Below are 11,751 nucleotides of genomic sequence, written 5' to 3'. Positions count from 1 at the left end.
CAAAAATGAAAAAAAAAAAAAAATAAAAATAAATAAATTACAAGCTCAGGTTGTGATAAGGGGACAGGCCTTAATATCTTTACAGTGATGGTACCAATGACCAAGTTGCACTCATCTAGCCAGTTAACATACTGTATATTCACCCTCTACCGACATGTTAGTTGTACTTTAGAGCAAGCTCAGAAGCCTTATTTTGGAAGAACCATGCAATATAAGCCACATAAGAGTTTATTCAATACTATTAGGTCTGATTGATGGTGCCAAACACTGAACGGCAAGGGCACTATTTTTTTTTTTTTATTTATACACATATACACACATATATATATATATAAATAAAATAACTGTATGCATTGGCGTAACATTGGTTCGCTGGCTACTGAAACATTCTTTGCTTTTAGATCATTAAGTGCATGGTCACCAAGTAGGATGAAGAAGGATGAAGTTCATCCCAGACATTTACACAGGAGGCTCAGTTGTGAGGAATTGATCATAAATTGAAGAAAGAAAGAAAGAAAAAAAAAAATAATTTTTTTGAGGAGGCCCCCCACCACATTATGGACCGCACCAGGCACGGACAGCATGGGCTTACAGCCATTCCTATTCCTTATACTGAATCCCTTCAAGACAGGTACAGCCTTCATCTTGGCATATTGCATAAGCTTGTATGTATCTGCAGATGGGCCATTCATGCATACACATACAGGCAAAGAGAACATTCCAGATAACTTAATTCACAGTGGATCCAGCTGTAACATGGGAGCAGCACAACAGGTTGTCCTTTGGTGTCTGAGCTTAGTTTTGCAGTGTTCTGATTTCTTCTGAACTGAGTAGTAAACCAAAAAAAAAAGGAGAGAAGGAAAAAAAAAAAAAAAAAAAAAAAGCAAAATACTTCTCTCTCCCTCCCAAATATTTAACTGGGCCACCTCCCCAACCTGGACATGCACATTTGTGTGTTTGCTATATGCAGGCCCTTGGCTAATGTGCTTCAGAAGTGCTGCAGTAGGGCAGAAGGCATTTGAAGGAGGGGCTGCAAGCAACATCCCCCTTTATAGAGAGGCAATAAAGCCTGAATGGCAAAGAGCCAAGACCAGCTAAATTCAAGGAGAGGGCCCAGGAACTGGGGAGGGAGAGCCTCAGGGAAATCTCAGATCTGGACTTGGTCAAGGCAGACCAAGATCAGGCACAGTCTCCTACAATAACCAGAGGAGCCAAGAGCTGACGCAGCTCTGCAGCAGAGACAGGCCCTCCCTTGGGCTGGCTGCTTCTTTGCCTGCGTCTGGCCAGCTTGGAGTTGGAAGGAGGAGAAAGGCGCATAGAAGAGCCAGTAGCAGTAACTACAAATGGGACTTCCTGCTGCTGCTGATCTTCCATGCCATCCCGTTCAGCCAACTGTCTGTTAACTGCCATGGCTTTGTCAGCAAAGAATGTCAAATCCCTGGCATTGCTGGTTCTAATGGAAGAAATGAGAGGCAATGTGAAGGTCATATTAAACAGAAAATATGAATAATTGAATAATCTGAGGCTGCAAGTTCAATATTAAATACCTTTGATGCAGGATGGATGTTGACAAAGTGTCAGAGGCCCCCTAAAGACAAAAATGTTTATTGGCTGGAACCAAAATGCAAAACATAATTTTTAGTCAAAATTTATGATATGGTTTGATGGCTTTAGACTTACCCCCTGCACCCAGGGATGCTGCAGCACCTGACTGGCACTCAAGCGGTTTTTGGCATCCCGAACGAGAAGTTTGGATATTAGGTCTTTGGCACTTGAGGAGATGTGAGCCCAGTCCTTCTCTGGAAACTCGTACTTTCCTTCCTGTATGCTCTCAAATAATGTGTTCTGTAAACGATATAAAATAACCATAAATTTCCTTAATCTGAGTGGAAAAGAGAAGAATTGACAGGTAGGCCATCAATTTCAAATCCATGATACAGAAAAGGGTGTAGAGTTTCACATTCTTACCTGGCAAGTGTGGCAGGGTTCCCCTAATTCCCAGCCACAGTCACCACCACAGCGTCCTACAAAAGGTGGATAGCCACTCAGCATAATGTAGAGAATGACTCCAAGGCTCCACAGGTCACAGCGCTTGTCATAAATTGTTGCCTCCTCACTGAAGGCCTCTACCACCTCAGGTGCCATGTATTCTGCTGAGCCACACTGTCAAAGAAACATGGAGGGAAAAAAAAACAACGCTGTTAGCCCCAAGGATGATATGAATTGGAAAAATCTACAGCAGAAAAGGGGTAAAGGAGAGAAAAAAAAAAAGGGGGGGTTCCTTGGTTTCCCTTGGCTGCTGCAATCCACATGTCCCCATTTAGTTGATACCTTGTATTTGATAGGGTCAGGGTGTACTCTTCGGCTACACAGTTCCAGGTGGGGGTGCATGAATGACAGTCACATGCCTTTCTACAGTGACAGTTCTGCTTAAAATGTACTATACAGCTTTTCTTAATGTTTTAAGGACAATTAATAGGTACATTGTGAACAACTGCATGATAAAAGGCTAAAATAGTGAAGACTGGCAATAACAAAGCAGGTCAGCGTGAGTAACTAACAACTATGAGTTTTTACTTTTGACTATTCAACTCTACACAAGGCTCAGTTTTGACAGTACCTTGTTGTGTAGCAAAAAAGAGAATTAGGCCAAACACTGAGCAAGGAAAAGAGGACTGGCTCTCCTGCAGAGACTAGGTTGAGCCCTTGCCAGTTATATAACTTGGAGATAGAAATACTAAATGCTGTTTTAGGAACCAAAAAAAAAAAAAAAAAAAAAAAAAAAAAAAAGAACAGCATGTTGCACAACAGGACACATATTTGAGAGTGTATTACTATTTTATTCTTTTAATTTCTACATACTAGATTAATTGATCTTTGAGATTTAGAGAGGGTCCCCAACAGACAACTTCTGATTAACTCTGAGAATTAGCTGTGAGAGCAACTCTTCGTGTATTCCTTGCCTGATCAGTTATTTGCAAAGCAAAAGAAGTGAAGCATTTTATTTTCAAGTATTTGTCTTAGTTAAAACATGCATATAGAAAACCCCTCCAGCCTTTACCCTGTCTTTCATATGTGATGATGTTTATATTGAGCTGACATCCCATTGTGTCCCAGCAGCCTATTCCAGCAGTCTCCTAACTCCACCTCCACCCTGCTGCACCCTTATGTAATAAAATTTGCTGCAGAGGAATCTCAGACAAAGCTGCTTCTGTTGAAGAGAAAATCCCAACCCCCACATATCTACTAACAACAACATGTCTGGGGTGACTGCCTCCACAGACAAGCAGGCCACATACTGCTGCCACACACACACAAGATTTTGCCTACTAAGTGATCCTAAAATTGAAAGGCATTATGATTACAATCAAAAACACATCTCAGCAAATTTTGCTTAAATGCTGCTAAATACCCTGTCAGAGAATTTGTGATCAAGACCTAGGCCAGGACGGCCAGCAACTCCCACAACAAGGAGCTAAAAAAAGGGCACAGTCTTCAAACAGACTCAAATCCTAACTAACATTTTTTTTCATCCAGTGATGCTGTTGCAACCACCTGGTACCCTTGCATCAGCTGTATTCCTTACCTAAACTTCCCACAAATAGGAGATTGTTAGCTAATCAGCTAGTGTTACCGCAGAATCTGTTGCATCATAACCTGGGGCTTTCCCGAAACCATGTGACTAGTGAGGCCAAATGACAACTGATGAAACATCGCCATTTGTAAACTACAGTATTATCTGCAGAGGCTTACAGGGCAGGGAGCGGCTTGTATTGTCCTCATACACGTACATACATAATTTTTTGATCGTCTAAGCTGCTGATGTTTGGTCTCTTCATGTTGCAGTTCCACCCAGTTCACAGCTGCTGAACATGAGCAATGACATTTTAACAGTCAGATTTATTTCATGCCAAGCAGATGGGTAGGCAGTCACATGTGCAGTGTTCTTAGTAAGCTAGAAATAGCTTTTTCCTAGAGAAGGTCCATTGCCTCTATCAAGCAGTATGGATATTTCTATTGAAGAGCACTAAGAAATTTCCCCAATAACCCTGTATATTTTAACAGCTTTAAGATAGAGTTGATTCAAAAATACTTGAGAAGTTGGGGAATAAATGAAACACGTCACATTGTGCAAAAGCAACTGAAGGAATGTGAGAAAATGAGGGGGGCAGGGTGAGAGTGCCAAAAGTGAGATGAAAATCAGATAACATTGTTCCTGTGATCAGGGCAAAGAAAACAAGCCAGAGCGCATGATCAGCCTGGATATTTGTTCCTCCCAGTTCCCCTCCCCCTCCCACTATGTAGCCAATCACACCTCAGTTGCTAGGAGCATGTGTGAAAGAGTAAAATTTCTAGAACAAGCCTTATGCACAGCCTTTCTATAAAGCACATAAAGAAAGCACAAACCACCACATGATGTGGCTGTGGCCACTGGGCGGAGACTAAACAGAAGAATGTATTTTTTTTTCTGAAATCACAGAGAAAGGAATGAAACGAGTTTGTGTTGTGATTTCAATATCACTCCTCGATATGATACGGACTTAAACAAACATCACAATGCATTGCCTACAACCCATTTCATTCCATGACTATCCCTTTTTGCCTCGCCTTGAATGACACCCCCCCACAAAATTCTTGGTTTGGATTGGTCTTGTGTTAAGTTCAAAAACCCCTGTACAACACACAGCACACAGACTATCATCTTTCAAATTCATTTGTCTAAACAAATGAGGTGTCTTTGCTCCAAAACGCTTTTGTGTAGTCCAGTGATTGGCACTCTGTCCATTAGTTCTGCTAAAGATGTGGTTACCAGTAAAAACAAAAAACACCCACCCCACTACTTTACTTCCAGGTATCAAAGAACTACCCTTCACCTGCTCTGATCAATCTATTCAGTCCCTCAGACAACCAATGCACTGAGTTGTGTTGACACGATTAGAAAGATTGCCAGTTCAACTTTACCATTCTCCTTCAAGGTTACAAAAGTTCTCCTTTTCTGGGCTGTGTCTCTTTCAGTTGTGATGACAGCAGGAGGGTTAAACGGTCATAGCTGCCCCAATCTCATGGTCCTAAATATTTGCAACTGATAACAGAACATGGTCGTTAAACTGAGGGCTATCTAACATTGATACTTCCCCTTGATAGGGGAGGGTAAATGCTGCCAGACAAGGCCTGACAGAAAGTAACATGACACCATTTCAGAGAAACCACCCATTGAATGATCCAAATAATGGACCTCAACCTCCCAACAGTAATATTTGCCTCTATTAAGCAAGCTGTCCCACACCTAACAGCACTAAGGCCTGCCAAACAGTTAACCAACTGACTTGATAAAGACGTTTTACAGCATGAAATCACCTCTCTTATCCACAACAATTAACAGGGAAATGTTACTCACACTAAGAGAGCACTCTTCCAAGCTTTGAATAACTATTTGATTGCCCTTAAGTTGCAATTTTCTCCCTAAAGGTGCTGAAATTCTAAGGCAAACTAGGCAAGCATGATAAGCATCTTAACTTACAGGGGTGAGGAGCTCAGGGGTGGAGATGGGTGAGCTGTCACTGTTCAGCTTGATCCCACTGCCCAAGTCAAAGTCACAGATCTTGACTGGGGAAATCTGGCAAAGAAATACAAGTACAGAGTCGTTTAAAAAACACATTAATTTGGTACAATTGATGTAGAATATTCACCTGTGAGAACATATTTGTCATTCTATTGCCCTTTATGATTACCAACATTTATAACATAATTTTAGAGCAACATGTAATGATACGTGTTGCTCTTTGAACCGTTTGAGATCAAACATGTTTGCAGTAATCTCACCTTGTCTGCACTCTCACATAGAATGTTTTCAGGTTTCAGGTCTCTATGTGCCATTCCTGAAAAATAATGAAAGTATTCACATCTATACATTGCAAAATTTATCTTCATCCCAACACTGTATTATAAAGTTCAAATTTTCCAAATATATTGCTATCCATAATGGATAATCCTAACCACCCTCTCCACCACACACTGGATCAAGAGGACTGCACCTTCTCAAACAGTTATGCCATTATAGCAAGCTGTAATGCTGTACATTAACTCACCTTTGTCGAACAAAGAAATCTGTACTCTTTGCTGTATATAGTTTGCTAGAACCTGGATTTTAGACCTCACGTCGAGTTGCAACTTCTGAGTTTACTTGATTTTGTTTTTCTCCCTTCATCTTACCTACTAACACATTTTGCAAAGTCTCATGTAAATTCAGCTTGTTTTTTTTTTTACCATTACTGCCCATTTAACCATACAAAGCATCGTTAGACTTTGTGTAGTTTGTTTCCTGTCTAATAAGTAGCCGGTTTAACAGGAGATATTTTAGACCAATCTATTGGAGTACCTTACTGAAATGTGAAAATAAGAACTCATAAGACGCTTCATTTAATAAAGATGAATATGGTCCCTTAGTTATTTTATTCAAAGATATCGTCCCTAAATGCTAAATCAATACCCATTGTACAGTCCACTGCATTTTGTTTTTGGTAATAATTATGATTAATTAAATTTTTGCCTATTTTTAAAAAGTGGTCTTACCCTTGTTATGTAGGAAATCTAGTGCGCTGGCAATGTCCTGCACAACAACACTGGCTTCCTGCTCACTGAAGTGCTGCCTCTTGTGAATGTGGGCCAAAACTGAGCCTAGTGGGAGGGGGGGGGGACAAAACACAGCAGTTCTAGTTACAAGCAAAAAAGGCACAGACTGGACTGTCACACAGGCACAAACTTCCCTGAGAGAGATCATCCATTACTGGAATGTTTAAAAAAATAAACAAAAGGATTTAATGCAGGCATTTAGCAGCAGCTATAATTTACTGACCTCCTCTGAGTTTTTCAAACACCAGGTAAAATTTGTCTTCTTCCTCAAAGAACTCCACCAGCTCTAGGATGTTCCTTCAAAAAAGAAAAGGGTAATATGAAGCAGGGGTAATGTCCTCCAATGTCCGCATTTGAGGTGCTAATATGGCACAGCACAAAATGGGTCACTGCACCAAGTACACACTCTGTACTGCAGTATGTTTTTACATACATCTGTCAAGTAGCATAATGGACAGAGGGACATTACCTGTGGCCCTGGCATTGGTATAGCATTTCAACCTCACGGAAGACACGGCTGCGGCTGTGACCTGGTCTTTTCTCAATGATCTGAAACAGAACAATGTAAAGGATAAGCCACGGAAACAAATAATTGGCTGGTAAAATAAGTGTAACAGTTGTATTTTCAACAGATATCAGATGGAAGACAATTCTGAAAGGGCTGTTATTGCTGAAGGGAAGCTGAACCAATACTTAGGACCTTAATGTTTGAGTGAAGGCCCCAGTCTCAGACTGCACCACAAAACCCCCAACCAATTGCTATGTTTACTATAGGGTAGACAGTATAGCACAGATTATATATTACAGTGTCTTGTTACCATACCAGACTAAACTTTTCCTGGTTGCCAACATTTACCCCACCCTGTCAAGGATAGTTTAACCTACTTTCTGTGATGCCTGTCAATGCATATGCATAAAAGAATTAAAATCAAACTGTCAAAGCATATCTATCTTTGGCCTTCATGTGTGACCTATGTCAATAAAAGCAGCCATCAAGTATTCCTTTCAAACCCAAAACAACAACAAAAAAGCAGCTCTCCAAATATAACTTTGTGCTGCTTGGAAATAAACTACTGAGGGGCCAGCTGCACAGTACCCTGCCAAAAGAGACAGAAAGATAGACTGCTGACAGCAAAGCAAAGGGCCTGAATTTTCCAGCCATGGTCAGTTATTGTCTGCTTGGGAGGCTGTGCGTGTTTCTCTTCCTGGTAGCTGGATTACAGCAGCTATTGAAGCCCAATGAGGCCAGAGTTGCAGTGTGTGTCTAGGATTAATGGGCAGACAAGAGCCCTGTGAGCTGTCCAAAGCCTGTGCGCTGTTCCAGTCTGCGTGAGCAGCACAAATAGACGCCAATAAGCTCCACACTGATAAGCAACTGATAAGGTAGAAACTGCAAGACTCGAAAGCATAATATCCTCATTTTAACTGGATGGATAGTTATGTCTAAGGTACCGGACTGATGGATGATTATCCAAATCACAGATCAGAAACACAGTATATTGCTCAAAAACAAGACACTAAGCTACAATGTGGGGTCAAAGATCAACTCCAGGCTGTGAAACACTCAATTTGTAGCAACTATTTGGAAATTTTTGGCTGGGCATGCCCTAAACAGTCTTCTGCATGTCCTTGCCTTTTGTTGTAATTGCAACACAAGGAACCCACACAAGCAACTCACTCATGTCTGGGGGGGAGGGGATAGACAGGACATCTGGCAGAAACAGTCATGAGTCCCCCTCCGACTCCCAAATGACCTCCAATAACTGCAGACCCTCCTCCCTGTAAATTCCAAAGGGATCTACCAACTCACCCCAGGGTAAACAATATTAGCAGACCAGTTTGTTGTAAACTTGACCCGAATTAAAAGAGCAAACATGGGTTGGTTAACATTTCAAAAACAAAAAAGCTAGATGAAGGTCATGTCCAGTGTCCATAGGGGGCTTTGATTTAAGGGCCAAGGACTTGCAAGTACAACAAGTTCTTGTTCAATTTTAAAGAACTAATAACTTAAGCTATTAAAAATGGATCACAATGTGAAAAAGAGAAAGAAGGCATTATAAATTTAAGTAAGAGAAAGAAGCCACCAGACTAAGGTATGTTTCACAACACCACACCACATTTGGAGGGGAAATCGAAAAAAGTAAGACTACTGAGCTAGAAGGAGAACAAAGCAGTGTAAACACCCTAGGTCACAACCCTCACCCAGCACCTCCTCCTTCCTCTCTATGTGGGTTTTGTTTTGGCACAGTTACCAGTACACAATGTTCCCACTACCAGCGTCCTCTGCAGGCAGTATGAGCAATGTGAAGGGGTGGGTACATCCCTCCCAGGCTTCTGATAGGCTAACAAACTAAAAACAGCTAAGGGGAAGAGCTTGCTAGCAGCAGCAATTGGTGCACACACACACAGAGGGAAAAAAAAAAAAAAAAGATTACTCAGACCAGAGCATGCAAACATCCCCTATAGAGAACTGAACTATGGGGAAAAAAAAGGAAAAGAAATCCACTGGACTAAAAATGTCCTTACAGTTTCTAAAAAACAGAGTGAACAGGCCTGCGTGTATACAATTACACACATCCTCTTGCATCACTTCTTTATATCTGTTCAGTGGCATGTGATGGCAACAACCCCTCTGGGTTCATAGGCATTTAATTAGAGCACTTCGATCTGAAAGCATGGTCCTTGCAATGTATCATCTGTATACTAATCACTAGCCATGGTACCCCATACAGACAGCAAGTAGGTGTTAAATGGCAACGACTTTCACAAGCTTAAACTAGAGCAAACTTAATACACATTTTCAAATATATTCACAACATCTTGTAAACGTATGAGAATGTCTTACCTTGACAGCATACTCTTTGTTGGTGATGAGATTGATGCATGTTTGCACTCTAGCATAAGCCCCTTCTCCTAATACTTCTTCCTGTAGCCTATAGACATCTATGGTGAAAAATGCTATGTTTAGGAGAGTACAAATTTGAATTGTATTAAAAAGGAGAAGAATCATAATAGTTAATACAGTCAAGGGAGCAGCAACACGGCTGGAATTAAAATAAAAGCTCTTACCTTCAAATCGTCCAGAAAAACTGTCAGTTGCCCGGCAACGCTTTTTCTTCTTGTTTCTCTTCTTTGCATCGGGTATGTCAATAGGCTGGCTGGAAGGCATATCTGTGAAAAGCACATGTCTTATTGTGTGTTGTAAAGAGAGAAACCAAATAAACCCAAGAACACAAAGATGAACACAAGATCAGGGCAATTAAATTTTTGTGGTTGATAAGTAACAAATAAATAACAAGCATTGAAGAACCAACTAAGGCATCATGGGTTGCATTGACAACAGTCAGAGCCAAATTATAGCTTTAAAAAATAAATAAATACTCACCATGTCTTGGGGAGGAATCAAAATTAAATGATGAATCGATTAGATGAGATCCATTTTTTGTGAAGTCCTCTGTTTCAAAAGGATTTTGGCCCTAGGTGATAGCACATGCATGTTAAAGTATATAATCTTATAAATTAACTGTTTAGTAAAGAACATCAGTTGTTAGTCACAAGTGATCATTGTGCATTTGTTGTCTTGCACCCTGAAGCCACAAAGTAGGTTCAAAGTAAAAACTCTTAAAAGCGTTAATTTATGCAGAGCTACAAAGTAATCCAAACATCAAACAGAAAAAGAAAGGTTAGGGTCTTGTTGCAATATGTGCATTGAAGTCACTGTAAAAACTTGAGTTTTGACAGGTCTTCAACACTCAGCTATCATATTCCAAGTCACACTTCCCTTAGCTGTACTTACATGTGTCAGCAGCCCACATGGCATGTTTGTCAGCCATAAGATTTGGCAGAGCAACAGATTTATATATAGAAATGTAAAATCCTCTGGGCATACTTTATGAGAAACGTGTCCCCTTAAAATGCAGACTTAACCAAGGGCGTGACGGTAGCGCTGCCTTTGTCCATGAATAAATCTCACCTTGAAAGAGCGGTGGAATCCAGTGACTTCGGTTACTTTATTTTGCACCATTCTGCTTCAATTTGGGGTGGTAGTTTCCAACTTGCTGGGTGTGCAGTGGCTGTGGGATATAAATTAGCACTTCTCCGAAACGGGGTCGTCTCAGAGAGAGTCGCAAGTGATCACACTGCGCTGGCTGGCTGCTGTGGCGCTTTAAACGGGAGCCCTGTTGAAAACACAAAACACCGCAGTGGCACAACACGCGTTATTCGAAGGAAATCCGTCAGATATGGCGTATTACTCTCAGTCTCAGTTACTCTCTGATATTCAGATTGAAACGAACACTTAGAAAGGCGAATAACAGCAAATGCAGATGAGTTCGTCGCACGTTCACCAGGCAATAAAAACAATCTACATCCAGCCACAACGCCACCGACGTTCAAATCAACAGCTAACTTGAGGACATTTTTTTTTAAATCCTCAAAAAAATAAAAATAAAAATGAAAAAAAATTCAAACAACATGGCGAAACACCCGATTCTACATGATGGATGAACTAAGCTTACAGGCCGAAAAGCATTATTAGGCATTATTGGAGACGATTACAATAGGCGTCGGTGGGCTAACGCTCGTTTAGCCAACGAGCTCGCCCGTCATAACAGTCAAACCGCGAGGCCACGTTCAGGACAGCTTTACCTCGGAGACACAAAGGCTAGGTGCCAATACTAAAACATGAAGACAGTTTGGATTAAAAACCGTGCGAAACTGACATCGTAAATGCACTTGTGTTTACTCACCCCGTTGTTAAGTTTAAGGCTCCAGTGTTAGCGTCGTTGTTTGACCCACTGCTTCAACAGCCGCAGAGGACGGTGTGGGGGAAGGGGGGCCGATAGTTAGTGCGTGAAAGGTGAAGTGAATGCGATGGCGTAGGTGCTTTTATAACCTCTCCACTGGCTCCTCCCCTGTCTCCTCCCCCTTCTGGGGTACCGTCAACACACAGGATGAATCACGTGTTTTCTAGAAAATGACGTAGTGGCAAGGTACCATTTCGTTTCAGACCTATCCTCGTTACTACTGAAGGTAAGAGGCGCAAATAGCTACTCGACGGAATGAAAAAGACAGCAGAATATATAATACACTGCTTTCATATTCATTCATGCACATGAA

The 11,751-nt window shown here is 41.2% G+C and overlaps 1 protein-coding gene across 1 annotated transcript; it reads right to left on the bottom strand.

The window, feature by feature from the left end:
- Positions 1-250: 250 nt before the first annotated feature.
- mknk2b (MAPK interacting serine/threonine kinase 2b) lies at positions 251-11,482 on the bottom strand. The gene is made up of 14 exons (XM_029500828.1): positions 11,382-11,482; positions 10,607-10,811; positions 10,019-10,109; positions 9,703-9,804; positions 9,479-9,576; positions 7,103-7,182; positions 6,857-6,930; positions 6,574-6,678; positions 5,824-5,879; positions 5,522-5,617; positions 1,969-2,163; positions 1,681-1,845; positions 1,548-1,588; positions 251-1,453 (listed from the first exon to the last, which is right to left on the bottom strand). Exons 2-14 carry the CDS (start codon positions 10,655-10,657, stop codon positions 1,180-1,182), a joined length of 1,428 nt encoding a protein of 475 aa, XP_029356688.1. The 5' UTR covers positions 10,658-10,811; positions 11,382-11,482; the 3' UTR covers positions 251-1,179.
- Between the last annotated feature and the right edge of the window lie 269 nt (positions 11,483-11,751).

The sequence above is a fragment of the Echeneis naucrates genome, chromosome 4 (genome assembly GCF_900963305.1).
Source record: "Echeneis naucrates chromosome 4, fEcheNa1.1, whole genome shotgun sequence".
In the NCBI taxonomy this organism is placed as follows: domain Eukaryota; kingdom Metazoa; phylum Chordata; class Actinopteri; order Carangiformes; family Echeneidae; genus Echeneis; species Echeneis naucrates.
The sequence above is the reverse complement of the archived record's forward strand: the minus strand, read 5'-3'. Positions and strand labels throughout refer to the sequence as shown.